Consider the following 20,167-nt stretch of genomic DNA (forward strand, 5'->3'; position numbering starts at 1 on the left):
GTTGTTTGAACCTGCTCAACATCTGGTACCATGGATAATGGATAAAACCACTTCATCCAGCTACACCCAAACACTGCTTACATTTATGCATCACCAATGAAAATCTAATACATATAAAGGAATATACTCAGTACATTGTCTGATGACAACTATGCACTTTTAAATTCCCTATTTTGACTACTTTGGCAGCAATCCGATAAACATACAGGTAAGTATAACAGATGCCCACTTAAAAATGAGTAACCTTCCTATTATAATTCTTCAACTCTCAGATTTAGACGTCAGTTTAAGCTGAGTAAAATATTAAAATGTGAAGCAGTTGTTCTTACTACAGTTGTCAAATAATGTTGCCTCTCAAAGGTAGCGGAGTAGAAGCAGAAAGAAGTTTCAACTCAAGAGTACTAAAGATTTTTCCCTGCCCATGACAACGACATGAGCGACTATGATTCTGCTCGTTAAAACTCAAATATATGTAGGTGTCTGATATGAATAATTTCTTGACTATTACTATTTTCATTTAACCAGCCAGGTACGTCTGATCTAAAGAAAAGCAATAAAGATAAAACTATTTCCTTGTCATCAACGCTACAGGCTAGCGTCCTACAGTCCTTCAGCTCTGTTTGACCATAAGCTTACAGTTGAAACATTATTTAACAACCTTAAAAAAACGAAAATCGAATATTTGTGTGGGTTCTTACCTTTTATTACTAATGAAAGGCTGTCGTGGTTCCTTTCAATGTCAGCAACACCAACATGCGAGGTTAGCAATCAAGCTAACTAACCTTCGCTTTCGTAAGGTACGGAAACGCAGATGGGTCAATTCATGTAGTTTGACAAAATTGCAGGTAGAGCGCCACCTACTGGACTGGAGTATATATTCATACTGCACTTTTCCCTATTACACTGTTTATTATTAATATTATTACCTACATTTAAAAATATTATACAACTAACACAAAACGCACGGGAAGTATATAATAATAATAAAAATAGTTATAAAAAAATGACAACAACAAAATAATAGTTAGAAATATCATACATTTAATTGCATGAATGCGTTTTACTTCCGCTAGCTTTAACGGTTACGGTGTTACTATGGTTACAAGTAGCGTTAACGTGGCTGCTTGTATAATTTTCGGAGTCACTGTCGAGCTCTTCGTAGTAAGTTGAGCTATTTTTACTTCATAAAATCAGCTTAATTTTTTTAAATGACGCGGTGTTAGTTTTACAATAACTAAACCAACCACTACGTAAAATAAGTAGTAGTCCTAATTTGAACGCGACTCGTGTTTTCCACCCGGAGTCATTTAGGAGTCGGACACATTACAATGGAAACATGCTCGAATCATAGCGATGCTGGAGATGAAATAAACGATCCCGGCGCAGCTCCTTATGGCAACTTTATAAACTATTACACCTTCAATCCTCCGGAGAATCGTTTGAGTCTGATTCCAGCGACACTCCTTCAAGATCTGGGTTACAGTGACGACCATCAGACCACGCTGATCCTGGACGTGGGATGTAATTCAGGGGTATGTGAGTCTGGGACACAGCTGTGATGTTTCATATGTTGCTACAACATTATATACAGTATGACATGAGAAGTGATCTTCCAATAAAGTTTCGGTTATTGAAAATATTAAATCAAGAATGTCCAAAACTGACATGGAGTCTCAGACATCCTGGATAATACATGTCCTATTACTCAGGTTTCTTTATTAGTTTTTTTTTTTGAAACTGTATAAAGATTCATCAGAACCACAGGAGACATTATACAGCAGTTTAACTCTCTCTGTAAATATACTGAACTGTATATGTTGAGCTCCTCTTGAAATCACTAAGTGATGACAGTCTTCCTTTCTTTTCTCTCTGACAGGAACTGAGTGTTGCCTTTTACCAGCATCTGGTGCAGGAGTCTGTGCAGGAACATGACCCAGAAAGAAGGAAAGTTCATCTCCTTGGCTTCGACTTGGATAAAGCCCTGATTGAGCGTGCACAGCAGACCAACCCTCTGCACGACAGCATCACATTCATCCCTCTGGACATCACTGAAGACACCAAGCAGCTGCAGGACTACCTGGACATGCATGGCTGCCCCCACTTCCACCTGTGTCTCTGCCTGGCTGTCACCATGTGGGTCCACCTAAACCACGGAGACTCTGGCCTGTTGCAGCTGCTCTCTCGCCTGGCCTCCATCAGCCAGCACCTCCTGCTGGAGGCCCAGCCCTGGAAGTGCTACCGCTCTGCCGCCCGACGGCTGAGGAAGCTGGGCCGCTCAGACTTTGACCACTTTAAGACCCTGAAGATCCGAGGGGACGTAGCAGAGCATGCAAGGGAGCACCTGGAGGGACACTGTGGCATGGAGCTTGTCCAGAGCTTTGGCAGCACTGCATGGGACAGAAAGCTGCTGCTCTTCAGAAAGAGATGAGACTTAAGGGATAATATTGAGAAACAGAGAGACCAGAATTTAAATGACAGACTTCAGTTTTTTTTTTTCTCTTAAATGACTAAATATTTGTGTTTTCACTGTTGATGGAAGAGAACAAGCAAACTGAAGTGACTGAAGACATCTTGCAAATTATCTCTTGACAATTCTTGAAAACTGGTAGATGAATCATGATGACAGGAAGGACTGGAACAAATGATTTAATTAATGAGTATTTAATCATCTATTTTGCTTCCGTTTTGTATATTTAAAAAACAAAAAAACAAGCTTGAAGACAACTGGACTTGTTCTTTGTTAATCTCTAATAACACATTACTGGCCAGACACTCCTGACTCAAAGGGATGACATCGAATGGATATTAAGTTTGTTCTAACTGGGTGATAAATCGTGCCTCAGGCCACCTCCTCGTGTCAAAGAGGGGTTTTCTAATTTTACAAAGATGTCCTTTATTACTCCTCATTCAAACATCTGTCTTGTCTGGCTAAAATGTGGACACCGTCTTCAAATGAAAGTCCGTCGTGTATCTCAGGTGTAGGTGGATGGACCTACACCTGAAGCAAAGTGTGAAGTGACATTTTGCAGTATTTTTTTGTCAAAGATACTTTACAGGTATACATCAACTTAGAGCAGCAAATGTTTTAGGTTTTATTGATTTAACAAGATGTATTAAAATTATTGCTGATATGACTAATCACAACAGTTTAAAAGACATCACAGAGAAAAATAGGTTAGGCAGCTCTGGTGGAAATGAAAACTGAGCTGCAGCACAATAAAATGTTTATACTTGTCATCTGCCTCAACATCCAAGCCTTTTATTTAATGCTTCAAATGTTTAGTTTTATTACCCTGTAGATGAAAATGGTACAAACAGTACTTTCTTGTGTATCCGCTGAATGAATCCCAAAACAAAAGGAGTAGGCACAACATTGTAATTTTCATCATTTTAATTACAGAATACTAAAAATAACATTACATAAAATGTCTTTTTAAAAGAAACCATTGAATATTACAAAGGTTGTAAATTTTGTAAAGTTAGGATATAAAATCTTTGAACAGTGGTGCATAATTGAAAAAGAAAAATAATTTTCATAAAATGTATATATTAACTGTTCTACTACATAAAAAATGAGATGGACACAAATTGCAGACAGACGAGATGAGTAGACACCGCCATTACCGCAGCGAGCTCTCCTTTCGAAGGAAGAAAGACTTGAGATGCACAGCACACACCACAATCAGCTTAAGTTCTCAACTTATGTCTGTGTTCAAAAAAAATAATTAAAATAAAAGGGGTTACCATTTACAACAGAGGGAAACAAACAAGCTCAAGAGAGAAAAAAAAAAAAAAGTGACTTGGTGGCTGCTCCCAATATTCACACGCATCTCGACTAAACTGGCCTTGGTTCCAATAACACATACCTTTTTCCACAGGTTTGAGCTGTACAAAGATTTGCAACATTTTGAGAAACCTCATACTTTAATCATTCCACCAAGACGGGGAAATAATTATCAGATGTCTTTCATTCTCCTAACGTATCTATTCCTACATCCTACTGTACAACTGGTCAGTCAGATCCACTGAAAGCAACCATGGTCATAATTCATTTATCAGGAGGTCAACCGCGAGGAGGTGGAACAGACTATACACAAGGGGGGGGGGGGAGGATGGAAGGAGGGGGAACATGCATAATACGACAGTGTGCTTGCTTTCTTGCTTTCTTCCTCTTCTCCCCGAGTTTTGCATCACCCTGCGTCGAGTTCATCATGAGCCCTTGTTGCTGATGTGTTTTTTCTGTCAACACCACAGAATCACTGACTGAGGACATTCAGAGCCTGTTTGAACCGCGGGCGTCCCTCTCTACATATGCGACACACTGGCCAGTCACGTCCAAACAGAGGTATTTCATTTGTCTCCATCAATTTGGGAGAGGCGCTGTGTCACATTTTTTGGTTAACGAGACACTGAGAGAGGGGGAAGCAATCAACAGTTCATTAGGTTGTTCTGTTTAAAAAAAAGAAAAAAAAAAGAAAAAAAAAAAGAAGTCAACAGATATGGTTTTAGTTACGCTGAGTGGCAGAATCACTGTTCCTTCTGTGCAGTAGTAGTGGTTTCAGGTTTCAGCGGCCCATGAAGACCGGGTGAGGGAAGGGAAGGGAAGGGAGAGAAGGGAACAGACAAAAACCCAGAGGACACCTCAGAAGACGAAGGACGTCTGAGATGACAGGCATTCGGGAGGAAATGAGGCGAGAGACACCAGCAGAGCTACTTGGTTTGGCTGGTCTTTTTTTCACCAGGGATCCAGAAGCTGCTGCTTATCACGTAAGCTAATAATGCTGTTTAGGTTCAGATGAGTCCCCCTGAGTTAGTGCACACGTCAGAGTCACGCGGGCTGCGCCCGCTTGTTCGTTAAGAAATCCACAAAAAAAGAAGGAAAAAAAATTCATTTCAATTTTATAACAAGCTTACAATTAGCTTTGGAGACAAAGAGCCCGTCATATTTTAAGAGTCTGCGACTGGGGAAGGACTGATGTTAGTGTGGAGGAGGGTGGGGGATAAGTTCAGGCGTAAATACAGCAGCTCCAACAAAGTGGAGCCAACGTCTGAGTCCTGCTCATTCTCTGAAACTCTTGAGAAGTTTGCATGTTTTTTTTTTTCTTTGTTGTTGTGAGCATAATGTGCGTTGTGTGGTGCCCAACCAGAGACTGGGTTGTGTTGTTAGAGCATGCTCTTTTTTCTTTCATACTGTTAGCTGAACGTCTGATGCAATTCTCAAGTGGTCGTTGGTGCGGATCTGCCCAGCAGGCGAGTGGTCGGGGATCTGGTCAGGTGCTGGTGTTGCAGGTTACGCCGACTGTGCATCAGCCAGACAGACAGGTAGGTAAGACAGGCAGGTGGGTAGTGACGAGGATTTTGGGGAAGCTAGATCAAGGGAGTGGTGTCCATCAAGCCTTTGTTTGGGTCCAGGCTGGCAAAGAAGCGGACGTCCCGGTCCTTGTCGGACTGCAGGGCCATCACAGTCTCTTCCAGCACGTCAGAGTAGGCACAGCCCGGCTCCTTGAAGTAAGCTGGACACAGAACTTAGTTAGTGGAAGGTGGAACTAAGACATACTACGAGTTTAATTCATAACACTTTGTTTGCGTACAAGTCACAGCATTAGATGACGTTCCTGTAAAAGGTGACTTCAGACACAAGCAAAGCTCTGAATTCAATACACAACAGTTACGTTTATAAAATTAGACCCTACATGTAAAAACACAAGCTATCAAACCACACATGCACACAGCTGCACCTAGAATAGAAGCGTGGATATCCATTCTTCAGACAGATGTAAAACGGAAAACTGAAAAAACACCTTCTACTGAACAGAGGAAGCTTATAACAGCTAGAGATAACAACCTTTTTTCTTTTTTTTTTTTTTTTTGAATTTGCTCAGAAAAATCTACATGGTCTTGTTCTCTCTCTCTCTGGACACAACAAACCAAAGATCTACCAACAGTGAAGGACGACTGTGACGTCTCCTTGTGTCTCAACCAAATATTTGCACTTGAACACACCACAAAGACTACAGCCAACGGCTACTACTGCACATATATGTTCTGCACCTGCATGGAGGGAAATAACCCCATAAGTCCAGCAAGTGGCAGTCGTAGGGAAACCAGAGGCGTTAATATTAGCTAGGAGGCTATGTCGCTAGAAAGAGGAAGAAACCACAGAGCTGTCCTCTCCTGAATCATGCTAATCAGTTGGTCGACAGTTTATTCATTAAAGATGATCATGTTGTTGTGAAAGTATTTGTCTATTTGATTGTTCAGATCAGATGACGATGTAAAACAAGAACAGTTAGTCGTGTTTCCTACATTAGTCACTTAGATTTCTCGTTTCATGCACTGGTTCGTTAACCAAACAGCCAATCAGAACGATCTCTGACTGACTTGTCATGCCGCCAATTTAACATGTTGCCAACAGGGATCTGACTAACTATGCGGGAAACACCAAACTAGGGTCACAGACACTCGGCCACACTGGTTAAATTTGTATTGTAAAACTGATGAATTGGAGCACTACAGAGATTCACGTTTCATACTTTTCGTGTGTCATGTTGAACAGCATCACTCACTGAGTTCATTACCTTTCTCCATCACGCTCTGCCGTAGAGCCTTAGCCACCAGCACACGGACGTTAGCCACCGGGTCTGAGGAGAGGCTCAGCAGGCTGGGCAACATATGCTGGCTAAACTGCTCCATGGGCATGCAGTCCTCCTCCACTACAGCCTACAGGAAGCACAAGAGACACATCAGCACACAGTCACACAGACACAGAGACACAAAGAACTAAAGGCATTCGTGAGGACGACAATCAAATCATCCAATCAGACTGAGAAATGACAAACAGGTTCATGAACAAAGGTTTTTCAACCACAGTATGACCGTAACACTGTACAGAGATGACAGCAGATATGTAGGGTCATTGGGTTGCGCAACGTTAACATTGCATAAAAACAGTTTTCTGTCTGTACAAAGGGTACATATAGTCTTGTTGCAATTTTAATCCAGAATATTTAACCTTTTTAAAGTGTGTTTTAATAAGAGATTCAATGGAAATGGTATTGTTACTGTTCCTGCTACTGTTGTTATGCATAAAATATTTAGAATATTTAATTTACCATTTTATGGGTACAGGTACAGAAACAATACAGAAGCTGCTGTTTCACCATTTAAAGTGAAAATAAAAATGGTGACAGACCTGGCAGATAAAGGCAAAGGCCTGCCTCCCCACCCACTTGGGACAGTGGCAGAACCTGACTGTGAGCTCATTGATGAAGTTCAGGCCCAGGTCGTCGGCCCCGCATGCATACAGCTTCTGGAGGATCTCTACCACCTGAGAACACAGGAGGTGATGAAACACTTAAAAGGGATTTCTTAAACTAGCAATGACGGTAAAACTGTAAGAAGTCCAGAATCTGTATTAAAAGTATGATCAAACACGACCATTGGGACATCTCTGTGTGATTCATTTCCCTTTTTTTGCGGGGTCTTAGAAAGCCATGTCAGCAAAAACACAGGAAAATCTACCACAAGCAACCCGATGTTCCCTCCACCAGTGAATCCCAAATCATTCAATCTGCTGTGAGCTTACCAGTTTGTAAGAGATCCACCTGACCTCAGAGACTTTGTCAGAGCAGAGTGTCAGGGCTATCTGTCTGAGGTAGTCATACACGTCATAGTGGCTGTACAACTCTATGATCAGGATCAACTGCCTGGGGGGGGACACAGAGAAGGATCTTTATTCGACCAAAACAAGACCAGCTATATAGATAAATAATGGCTCATTAGAGAATAATGGGTATGACAGTAAATGTGATTTCTCCTGACTAGGAGGAATAGGAGACATACTCTGCCAGCTCGTATCTGAATCTCCAGTTGCGACTGTTGTCCGTCACCATGAACTCCTGCAGCTGGTACAGATATTCTCTCCTCTTGTCTGCGTGCAGCAGCTACAACAAGAAACACATAAACCAGCGTCGTTATCATCAACACACAGTGCAGTAAAATAAAGGAGGAGGAGTCAATTCAAGCACATGGACACTGTGGAAACACTGCTCCGGTCTCTAATCTTCAAACAAGTTTCAACCTGGTCTAAAGAAGTGTTATCAGTCTTGAACCAGCAGCAGATCGACCTGTAATCTTACCTTCAGGAAGTCGTACAGATGTTTGAGCACGCCGATGCGGACCTCGTCCAGGTCTTTGAGGAAACCGTTGAAGATGGGCACCAGGTCAGCTGCCGTCAGCTGGTCCCCCAGGATAACCGCCAACTCGTGGATGGAGAAAGCCAGAGTACGCCGCACCTTCCACTGAGAGCGAGAGAGTAAGAGAGGGAAAAACAACAACAACAACAAAATGATTACTGTAACAGACACATACAAGCAAACATCCTTTTAGGTTAAATTACCGGCCATGCAAACTTTATAAAATTTGCTTTATTCAAAGTCTTCTACATTTGGAAATAATGAGCAGCAGTGAATGTCGTCACCGTCACTGCTATTTCAAGTAGAGCAGCATTTCTCTTTGTACACTTCCCATTCTTAATCGGGAACTCCACGTGTCATGTTAAGGCCCCTTTACACCATCTGACACCGAAAGCTGACAATCATGAGAGGAACTTGGTCGTCATCAGAGCATCAAAACTGTGACAGTGTCAAAAAACTATGACTAAAGTCTGACAATGTGGCCATTTCTACAGCTCGTGTTTACAAAGCAGCCAGTGACCACACACTGATAATAATGCTAGCAAAAAAAACAGCAGGTTACCCAGTTTTGCCTCTTTTGAGTCCTTTAAATATAAAGAAATGCCAGAAGGAAAAGCAATGCTTGTATAATTTCAGGGTGGTGCAGATGAAATTACACAAGTTGATGTCTTGGAAGACGCGTCTCTGCTTGTTGCCTGTTTTCTGTTCCACCATCTGACATAACTCAAAATAGGTAGCTGCTCATAACCAGACACACAGTGCCTCCACAGCTCTGTGTCATTCCTTTGAAAAGTATTTTGCTGCACTCATTAAAATGCTCCAGCTTGTTTGTATTTCTCAGCGTCGGTGCTCTTGCAAAGTAGTGTCATGTGCGACTTGCTTTGGTAGGACATTTGACTGTAAGAAGACAAACGAATGGCTACAAGTGCTACAAGACTGTGAAAGATACACAGTATGTGTGACACAAGTTCTTCAGATAAAAAGACAAATATTTGCACGTGTGACATGAAACAGATCAATAAATAGGCCAAGGCTGCAAGATTTAAAAATATGAACACACAAGAACGTTCCTGTTTGACAACAGAAAATGGTGTAAACATCTTTGCAGATATTTACAAGCTTTTACGGAACTGGACAGCAGAAATCCCAAAGGGGATTTTGAAACAGTAACGGGGAAACGGCAGTGAACGGGTTTATGTCTTATCTGACGTCCGCTAAGCTAGACTGTAGATTTACGGTTGTGCATCACTTGGCGTAACTCCACATCCTACGCCGTACCCCAACATATCTATCTATCTATCTAATAATGCAAGGAACGTCTGTCTGTGTGTCTGTCTGTTTGTCTGTGGCACGCATATCTCGCGAACCGTTGGCCCGATTGATTTGAAACTGGGCAGGTGCCTCGCTACGGGCACGAAGATGTGCACTGCTAAGTTTGACGTTGTTTGGATAAGAAATGTAAAATATATCGGTAAAATAGATTTTCTCCACTCTAATATTTTCAGTTGCCTGATGACAGTTCTAAATTATTGCGCTGGCTCAAACGCTAGATGGTAACCATGGCAACGGAGACTCAACGTTATTTTACAGTTTACAGACAAAACATGAGTGATTTGATCATCTATCTATAAATCAAGAATTTCTTTTAACTTATTTGGTGAGTTTGTGTCTGTCTGTCTGTCTGTGGCACGCTGATTTGAAACTGGGCAGGTGTCTCGCTACGGGCACGAAGATGTGCACTGCTAATACAATTAAAACCACCAGTAAAAACATTACAATTAATGTCTTTGTGGGGAGGAGACATGGGTCACGACAATGGTCACAACTGAAAAATCTCCTTCAGCTCCCACTATAGGAATACATACTTCCGACGGGCACTGCACTAGTATATATATCATCCAAGAAATGTAACATTTCGGGGATGCTGTCCACAACAACTGTAATTGGTGGAAAATGCTTTTCCTCATTCACGTCCATCAGTGGTCAGGCACAGAAAATGAACCCTCTTTCAAGCTTATGATCGGTCTGTAACAAAGACCTTATTAGACCCATCCCACGGGTCAGTTCAATTCAGTTTTATTTACACATCCTCAACAACAATATAAATAGCCACAAGTCGCTTTAGAGACAGAAACCAACAGAGCGAGCACTGACGCAGTGTGACATGCATTAAACAATATCCTTGCTCCCTCACAGAGAGAAGGAACCTTAACCAAGCATCAAAGGTGCTTGTACGAATCACGCTAAAGACTGGACACTGGTGGAAGGGTCACCTTTTAACAGTGGAGAGACAATAACTCTACAAGCTCATCACAAACGATTTATTTATGTCGAACAATCCTAATTAGTCTAGAGCCAATTGTTAGAGTATCTTGATCAGATGCTAAATTAAATACCATTCGATGTCCAAAAGCCAGAAGGAATTCAGTAAGGCGCACATATCCTTCAAATATTTAAGGGTCATCCATCATAATCCAGTTTGTTTATCGGTGCTCTTGAATTTTCTGTACAGCGAAAACTGCCACATAAATTCAATCATGTTAGGAGTCGACTCCCAGTTAACTGAAGTTCAGCTTCAACTGGCAGGAATCCCATAGCAATGAAAATCCTAATTTTGAGAGTGGCTTGTATTTTTCATGTGGCGTCTCATTTCAGAATAAATCTAGCAAATCTAGTTCCACATGACACTTGGCTATCTTCCTACCTGCACGTCAGTCGCGAGGGTTTCATACGTGTCCTTGAGACAGTGCCAGTTCTGTCGACCCAGAGTGAGCGCCACTCCCGGCAGGCTGAAGGCACAGTGTTTGGCTATCTCTGTGTCCACCGTCTGGGCCCGGGCCGGGTCCGTCATGGAGAGGTACTGATCCAACAGCTGCTGGGGGATCACATTCTGCACACAGAGGTTGGGAGTTAGATGACAACATGGACGCACAGTGACAAGGTATGGTCTGGTGTCCGTGCTGACTGACCTGAATCTTAGGCTTATCCTCAGACATTGGGCTGTGAGCAGAGTCGTCCCTTCCCTCCTCCTCTTCCTCCTCCTCCACACTCTCAATTAGTTCAGACTCCTGAAGGAAATGCAGATTCACAAAGACACTACTACATGAAATTGCAACGCACATTTGAGAATTCTCCATTAACGCACCAAACCTAAAGCTGGACTTATAGCTGACTGTCATGATGGAGCTTCAACGACTGTGGGCTGCGCCAAGGCTGATTAAACCTAAAAAATAGTTTAACTACACCCTGGGAAGAAATTATGCCACGTATGAAATTATCAGCTGGTGTCTTCTCCTAAAAGTTTAAAACCCTTTTTAGGAAAAGTAGTTAAAGCTGCTTCTGTAACACACACATCCAGCAAAGCAACCTCCACTGTAAAACAAAAACAAACAAAAAAAAGGATAATTTTACGCAGCAGCCACCTATTCAGTGCAGACAAGGCAAGACAAAAGAAACCAGAATATAACTTAAGTTACATATTAACTTGCCAGTTAATTAATTACATTAGGGAAGATAAATGCATTTATATATTTACATTTTGCAATATAACAGTCCTGCACGAAAACTTAGCTTCATAAAGGTTATGGTAATCAATATCTGTTTAAAATAACCTGTTGATTCAACTGTGTTTTCATTTTGAACTGCTGAAATCGTATTCTATTGCACCGCCACCGACACATGCTTCCATTATTTTGAAGACCCAATTTTAATACAGTTTAACAGGACCACAAACTACATAATCAAAATGTAACTGTTCAACATAAACTGAACTTTATAACAGTCACGAAGGGGGGTTTAGTGCGGGACTGTTCCTAATGAATTGGCAAGTGAGTGTGCATGGCATCACGTGCATCACTCTGTATCATGATGATACTACAAACTGTACCATTCGGGACAACATCTAGGTCAAAATGTTCAGCTGCAAGCCAAATGAGATCAAATCACAGTCCTGAAAAAACACATCTTAGTTTTTTTGAAACTCTGTTAATTATATTAATTCTACAAATACTAGAAATCTAATTGACATGAGCTTTTAAGGCTTGATCACAAAAGATACGTCACTCCACTGAAGCAGCTGTGTTTAACAGGAGAAATCTGATGCTGAACTATGAATCAAAACCTACAGTGTAGGTATCTGTTGCAGAACTCGTCTGAACCTCTTAAGTATAAATGCAGCTTTATAATAAACATGCAAAGACTAAACAAAATGTAAAGATCTGAAATGTCTCGTACCACATTGGGTGAGTTAGGAGGTGACTCATCGGGGTCCTCCAGGGGCTCTGTCTGCGTCTCCTCATCTCCTTGCTCCTGGATGGGACACGACTCTGAAGCTGGGGAAGTTTCCATCGTTTGATCCTCTTCTGTAGAACTCTCTTCACTCTCTGACTGAACCTCTACAGATCTGCTCTCTACAGACGGACTGTCACTGTTGTCCTCAGGCTGCTCCTCAGGCTGCTCCTCTGGCTCATTCGGGCTGTCGTCTGTCGGACTGTCGTCTGTCGGACTGTCGTCTGATGGGTTGTCGAGCTGGGCCGCCTTCAGAGCTGCTGACAACACCTGAACTTGAGCTGGAAATAAAAACAAACAAAAACATACACAGCTTAGTACAGAGCCTATGGTCTACATCTCATCGTTCATACCCCGGCTCTGTGTACTCACCTTGTACATCAGGGTCATCGATGTGTGGCTGCAAACAGTCCAAAACCTTCTGGATCTGGTCGCTGGTAGCTTTGCCATGACTAGACTTGGAACCAGGACAATTCTCTTCGGGCTCTTCTTCTTCTTCTTCTTCCGCCTCTGTCTTTTCCTCCTTCTCAATCGCTTCCTCTGATGTCTGACCAGTTAAGATCTCCAGTTCCCCGCTGATGTCTGGTAAAGGAGGCCTCCAGTAGTGGAAAGAATTAAAGTTCTCATCCGCCTGCTCCATTTCCCTCGTGTTCTTAGCATTGTTTGTAGCTGTGGGGCTGCCGCTGCTGTTTGTGTGGGCGAAGCCGCCGCGCAACTCGCCAGGAGCCGACGTGTGGTTATCGTCAAAGTTGTGCAATTCCTCGCTGTCGGCTGTCGACACGTGTTCTGGCGATGGGGTGGCACGTCCGTCCTGGTTTGGAGGTGTGTGGGTGATGGTTCTTTCAGTGTGGCAGCTGCTCATGTCGGAGCAGTTCAGGGAGTTTAGGGAGCAATCGCTAAAAAGACAGGTAGAGAAATATACAGACACTTGGGTAAATGCTTATATTTCAAGTCTACTTATTTCTTATTATTAGCCTCTAAATATGAAGCAGTGACTGAACTAAACGTACTGTATAGTTAAAGGTTTCATCCAGCATTTGAGCCTTAACTGTAGACATTTTTAACCAGTCAAGGTTTTAATTAATTTTATTTCGCTGTGTCTGTAGATAAACCTTTGGATAAAAAGCAGACAAAATGGTGCATCCTTATCATGCCAAGTGAAGTGTAACCATGACTCATTTAGCTGATGCATGTAACATTTAAACCTGTCTGTGCAAATTCCTGCAGGATGTTGATAAAATTACAGTCTGAATAAAAGAAAAACAGGGTTGACTAAGACCTAAGAAACAAAAGAATGAAGTGAGGTGTATCATTATGATGTCGTCTGCTGTTGTAGCTGTGATAAAGGTCAGAGTCGACCAGGCGATCTTACCTGTCCGACGTACACCTGGGGACCTCTAGTAGGGCGCCGTCTTCTCTGAAGTGAAAGCCTGTGCTGGAGGGGTTGGCAAAAGTGGAGATGAAGCGACCCAGAGACTGAAAGGCAGCCTGTCGGACCTGAAAGTGGAGTAGAGATATTTGTGTAAGTGGCGTCCATTGGTTTTGAGATATTAATGGACAGGATTATTTGTATGAAGCGCTATTTTATAGGACAAATATGGTCCAAAATAGTACACAGACTAATACTACATAGGTTTTCTAAATACACAGACAAAATCACATGTTCATCAAAGCAAACTGTCCGTACAGGCCTAAATTTTGAGCTGCATGTAAAACCCTGTGGATAGATATTATAATAATTATTTTATTTATACACAGTTGAACCAGAAACAAAAAGGTGGATTCAGTGTTGAGGAAAAAAACATACATTTCTAGATTTTAAATCTAAAGCCTAGTGTCTAGTTGTTAGTGGACGTACTAGACTCTCGTCGCCTAAGTAACGCACCCCAAATGTTTCTGAGGGAAACAAGCAGAGTATAAAAATATTGCTGCTGTAGAAATACTGTTAGTGTACGGACTGAGCTAGCTAATCTTGCCAGAAAATATTGTCACTGACGCCACTGCTCTATCTGGGTTCACCTGTCGCTTTGAACCCACTACCGCCGTAATAAATTTGGTGTTTCCTTGGGGTAAGTTTCCATAAGTTTTACTCGGCAAACGTCCCAAATTTTTTATTTTTTTTTTTAAACCCATCATCACTACATCTTCCTGTGTGTACGCAACAGCTACCCTAATGTCACCACAGTACACAGGAAGTTACACATAACTGTGCTTGAAGTTTTATGCAAGTGTAGGAATTACAGCTGTTCCCGGGTGTGTCTTACCCAGCGAGACTGGTCACTGATGAGGCTGATGAACAAGGGGGACAACTTTGCACGTCGCACCTCTGGAGAGGTGGAGTTGGAGACCATCATGAAGCACTCTGCACAGGCTTTCCTGATGCCCCAAAGGCTGTCTGAGCACAGATCGAAGAACTTGGGCATCTGTGGTAAAAACGAAACCAGGTCAGTACAGGCTGAAACACACCCCAGAAACGATCAGTCTTTAAATGGAAATCACACGTGAAATCCCTTTGACGACAACAATTTAACACCCATAACTCAATGAAAGGGATTTGACGTCATAAGAAACGCCTCGGGAAGCGCTTAAAGGACACTGTTTAACTTAGATAGTACATAATGCTGTAAAACTAGGTCTCTCACCAGTAGTTTTTCTGTGGCCTCCTGACCCACAATAGAACAAAACTCTCCAAAATTGGCTGCGCACACCTGAAAAACATGAATAATACAAACACGAGAAGAACAATGACAAATGAGTCAAGAACACAGTTGCAAACTATTTCATTTTAATTGGTCGGACAGAACCTGAGAGCTTCTTCTCTCCCCTAAAATGCAAAAATGCCAATATTTTAACCCAAAAGTTATTAACAATGTTTAACAACTCTTAGGGAAATACTCTTCCCCAGATGGCACCAGTGCCACCAGAGAATTAACATTCCTCACAGGAAACAACAGCGTAGTGTAGGATAAGCTTATGCACAAAACAGAATGATGGCTGACTAACAGAGTGAATGACCATCTAGTTTGTGTTGAATTTACACAGACTAGATGGCCAGAACGCCATTAAAACCCTAATAACAGCAGTCTAAAGCAGAAGTAATTTCAGACGTGAGGTGGGGGTAACAATGGTTCGGAGAAGGTTACCTTGCGCACTTGGAAGAGTCTGGCATCACTGCACAGGTCACAGAAACGCGGCAGCAACAGATGCTCCACTGTGTCTTTGCTCAACATGGTGACAACTTTACACATGATCTGTAAGACGGGACATATGGAGAGAGCTGAGTGCCACAGCAGCAACACAACAATTCTGTAATTATTACATGAAACTAGACAAAGAATTGAACTGAGAGCTTTACAGAGAGTGTGTGTGTGTTGGTGAAGGTTATGCACGTGACAGGAGGTTGAACCTCCATGGAAAAACTTGATTTGAACTGTGTAAAGTGAATTAGTGAACAGATGACAGCCATGCGCTAGCTTCTCTGTCTGCATTGAATGTCAGATTTTACAGCTGAGCCACAAGCTTTTGGGGTGTTTACGCAACTACACTATACCTGTATTTTAAATGCAGCCTGGTGTGTTTTATTTATTTAAAAAAAAAAAAAAAAGGGGACTTTCTTACAGCAACTGCCTCGATTTTGTAGTCATCGTCACTGCTGGGTTCTGTGAGGTCAAGCAGAACTGGACAAACTTTGGTCTCCATGTCGGCTTTAGAGATTAGGCCCTGCTCCAGCAGAACAAGCAGTGCTGCCTGACTCGTCTTCCGCACCTGAAGGAGATAAAACAAGGGAGGTAAAGACTCTTGCTGTAAATAATTTTTACCTTAATCTTTTATTAGAACAGGAGCAAAACGTATCACTTAATCCTCTTGACCAGTATGGATTTTTTCTAAATGACTGTCAAGTCAGCAAGAAAACTGAAACGCACCTGATTATTTGGATCGGTGAGATACCGGACAACAATCGGCACCAAGTATCTTGAGAAAGCCGCCGGGAAGTTGGGTCGACTCTCGTGCAAAAACATGGCAATGTTAGGAACCTGCTCCATCAGTTCAGCTCGCACCGTGGGCTCTGCACACATTACAGTACGTGTTTAATGTACCAAAACAGATCACAACAGCCAGTGCACTTACAGGCAAAAAGATGAAAAGGAAAAGACAACTACCTCCATCTTCAGACATTCTGGCAACTGTCTCCATGACACTGATAAAGTCATTTTCATTGTCACTGAACTCTCGAAGCACATCAAGCAGCCCTCGAGCCACGATCTGCCTAGAAAGCAACAGGAGCTCCACGTTAGTAGACTGCCTGCCAATACCTACGAGTATCAGCGTAACACACAACGCTGACAGAGCTGTCAAGAACATTACACACACACACGCGCGCGCATACTTGGAAATGACAGGAGGGCTTGAACCCTGAAGCATGAAGACGGGAACTAAACAGAAACCACAAACTAAAGACATTAAACCCACAAAGGTTACTAGGGAGGCTTTAACTGTTCACTAGCCAGAATGAAACCTCAAATTAATACACACAAAAATAGAGAAACTACATAAAACTAAATATTCTTAAAATGCATAATAGAATGTGATTACTACTATCTGACAGACAGCATCCACCCAGAGCTCTACATAAAGTCTTTTGGCATTCCTTCACTCTAGAGTTAGTCCAGGTATTAGTAAACACATAGGAATGCAGACAGTCTGTGAAAAAGAAAAAGTCTAGAGATGACTTAAATTCTGACTGATATGATAATCTCTCATTTAAATGTTCCTTTGCAACATTTGCCATACAGTTCAGTCACAAATGCAATGCAATAGATACAAAATAAGTGAAATTAGGTAATTTAATAACCAAATGCCATCATGTCGTTCATTATATGAGTCTTATGGCTTTTAGGCAGTGATTTCCACCACAGAACAGTTTCCTCACGGCTATCAATTCCTTCACAATAACACAAAAGTGGCATTTGGTTATGTGGCTACATTTCCCCATCAGCTTTTCAACAAGAAGTGACACCTCTGTGCCATTAAACAGATGTTTCCTTGCTACCAAGTCCCAGTAGTTTGCAGATGTTTCCTCAATGCTAAGACCCACAGGCTGTAGGATAGTCATCAACATGGTGACACGTCTTCAGTATTTTAGATATTTTTAGAAATTATGGTTTAAAATGTCAAGATTCTCTCTCAGACTGAAATATTTTTATTTTCCTAGTTTCAGTTGTCAATAACACAAACTATTTTATTAAGTGGAGAACTGATTAAAAACAGATTTATTCTTAAAAGAATAAACACAAATAAGTAATAGCCGAGAAAATAAATGAATAGAAACCTGAAATATAGGTGTATATTTGTGGCTGAGGCACTTTTCCCTTGAACCTTGGCCGTACATTTTAAATAACTTCTATCCAAAAGCCAGATACTTAAAGCTTTAGAAGTGATAGACAATTCTAGTACTGAAGAGCGATATGATACTTGGGGCTCCACTTACCTGTTGAAGACATTCTCGCTGAAGGCATACTTCTCTAGCCTCCCGAGAGGAGTTAGGTTGTCTTGTCCCGCATCGAGGAAGGCTGTGATGCGGATGCCATCGCACTCTGTTCCGTAATCATCAAATCCAACTGCAGGAGGAAGAGTAAGATGTAAGATTCCTAGTAACAAATTAGTTTTCACTTTATAGCACGCATGTAGTGCCTACAAAAGTAAAACACTAAAAAGACAACCAACAAATACAGCCTAATAGCAGACATGAGCCAAGTGTGTGAATAAAGCAGGAAGGCCCAAAGTCAAACGTAGCCATTTGTGGTTTGTTCCAACCTTAATCACATGCCAACTTTGGGTTGAAAAAAAAAAAAAAAGTGCTAATAATAGCATGACATGAACCTTGAAATACTGTTATCAGCTTTAAATTTCACATGGGTTCCCCAGACAAGTGACACTTCTATGTTCCATGCTTCCTGTTCTACCACATTTCTCATTTATGTAAGAAATTAGTTGCTGGAGTACTTACAATCATCCAGATCGTCATGGCTATCTTCAAAGTATAAAGATAGACCTGTAAGGACAAGGCAGTTAGTGAGGGGGGGGATCCATGGTGGCAAACATGTCATCAACATACCATCACTCTATACCACACCCCTTAAAATGAAAAGAGGTCTGGGATGGCAGGTTTACAGTCTGACAATTAGTGAGACGGGACAAAGTTTCCTTTGAATAAGACAATAAATCTCAGTGGTTACGCTTAATAATCATGCAGCGAAGGCAAAACTTTGTGCATTCGAATGACAGTGTCAGCAAATACTATGATGCATTTTCCTAACAATGAAAAAACTTGCAAAGCAGCACATTTATTGCTTAATTTGCCAATCGTAATTGATGAATTTCCTCTTCTTAAGAAAGAGTAGTCAAGTGCACATTTATGAAACTACAGACAAACTGAATGTGATTAAGTGATTATGAGGTCACCGATCAGAGACTCAACTGCATGTTTAATCGCTGGTGACACTATTAAACTGTACTGCAATAAACTTGGAGGTGTTTCTGATATGTAGGCCACCTTCATCGATACAAATGTGGTTAATCATTTCCGTCTCCTCTGTTTATCTGGGTGTATGTTTATCTCAACACAGCTTATAGCAGCGTTTTATATTTGGTGTATTCATACACTAATTTGTCAGAACATCAGGTACACTACTGAGAATGGATGTAACTAATATAACAGTCAACCATTAAACCTGCTTTAACGACAGTTAAAATGTTCAGTTTATGTGGAAAAGCGTGGGAAATGTGATAATTCAACTGTGTGATCATTTTGGAGGACGTAGCTTGTGATTCTATGTATATTAAAACTGTATTTAATTAAACATGCAGGTGTTTCTGTTATTTAGCCTAGAACACCGACTAAAACGGGGCTGTCAAAATAATGGAAACACGTGTCGGTACAACACAATACATTTCAATAGCCTCCAAAATAAAAACACAGTTAACAACTCTCAGCTATTTTAAAGAAATTATGAATACCATAAGCTTAATGAAGCTACTATTTAGTGAAGGATTGTTATATTAGAATGCATTTATTTTCACTAGTGTGCCTAATGAATTGGCTGAAAGTATATACACAGTTTGTTTCATTTAGCATAAAGTGAACACTTTCAGTATCTTGTTGATTAGTCATCTTGTAATCTGCATTTACTTGCATGGCATCAAATAATTTATGACTTGTCTTTATTGATCCATGTCTGTTTAGGTCAAATAAATCACAAAATATGTTGAACATTTCCTGAATTAGTTGATTTCCAGTTTAGTTGTCCATTATCATGCAGTCCTCTGTGTAATGTTTTCTGACACCAGCACAGGGATTCCTCACATAAGCTGGAGACAACAGGCCCTGTGTCTGAGTTGATGTTTAAATGCATGCTGAGGCACCTCAAGGCCAAATCACAAACATGTTGAATAACTCCTCACAAACCCAGAGCATACATTGTCTCTCTCACTAATTTTCAATTTTAAAGTTGTATTTCTAATATGGATTTACCATACCATGCAGCCCAGTGGGATATGTCCATGCAAAGATGTGATTTTTAGCACCTTAATAAAAACTGTGTGGCAACGTGAGATGCCAACAATGCAAGAAGAATTTCTGCCATGATTTATTTTTTTAAAACAATACAGCTCTAGATATGGGACAA

The 20,167-nt window shown here is 41.3% G+C and overlaps 2 protein-coding genes across 2 annotated transcripts; one reads left to right on the forward strand and one right to left on the reverse strand.

Moving 5' to 3' along the window:
- The first annotated feature begins 1,164 nt into the window (after window positions 1–1,164).
- On the forward strand, window positions 1,165–3,137 carry bcdin3d (BCDIN3 domain containing). The gene is made up of 2 exons (XM_084543159.1): window positions 1,165–1,532; window positions 1,877–3,137. Exons 1-2 carry the CDS (start codon window positions 1,329–1,331, stop codon window positions 2,426–2,428), a joined length of 756 nt encoding a protein of 251 aa, XP_084399285.1. The 5' UTR covers window positions 1,165–1,328; the 3' UTR covers window positions 2,429–3,137.
- Window positions 3,138–3,390: 253 nt separating this feature from the next.
- ppp4r1l (protein phosphatase 4, regulatory subunit 1-like) lies at window positions 3,391–19,001 on the reverse strand. Its single transcript, XM_084543158.1, is given in 20 exon segments — window positions 3,391–5,513; window positions 6,579–6,720; window positions 7,193–7,327; window positions 7,586–7,706; window positions 7,843–7,943; window positions 8,139–8,300; window positions 10,900–11,085; window positions 11,165–11,263; window positions 12,429–12,763; window positions 12,855–13,378; window positions 13,855–13,979; window positions 14,747–14,905; window positions 15,125–15,190; window positions 15,626–15,733; window positions 16,101–16,247; window positions 16,406–16,548; window positions 16,643–16,749; window positions 17,971–18,100; window positions 18,490–18,556; window positions 18,558–19,001. Coding segments are annotated over 20 exon segments (3,030 nt in total). The 5' UTR covers window positions 18,585–19,001; the 3' UTR covers window positions 3,391–5,367.
- Window positions 19,002–20,167: the final 1,166 nt, after the last annotated feature.

The sequence above is a fragment of the Chelon labrosus genome, assembly GCF_963514085.1.
Source record: "Chelon labrosus genome assembly, chromosome: 4".
Lineage (NCBI taxonomy): Eukaryota > Metazoa > Chordata > Actinopteri > Mugiliformes > Mugilidae > Chelon > Chelon labrosus.

Excerpts from the sequence above, each read along its gene's own strand:
- bcdin3d (XM_084543159.1), top strand. The coding sequence starts at position 1,329 with ATGGAAACATGCTCGAATCATAGCGATGCTGGAGATGAAATAAACGAT. Across the intron at positions 1,533-1,876 it reads ACGTGGGATGTAATTCAGGG|GAACTGAGTGTTGCCTTTTA; the intron begins GTATGTGAGTCT and ends TCTCTCTGACAG.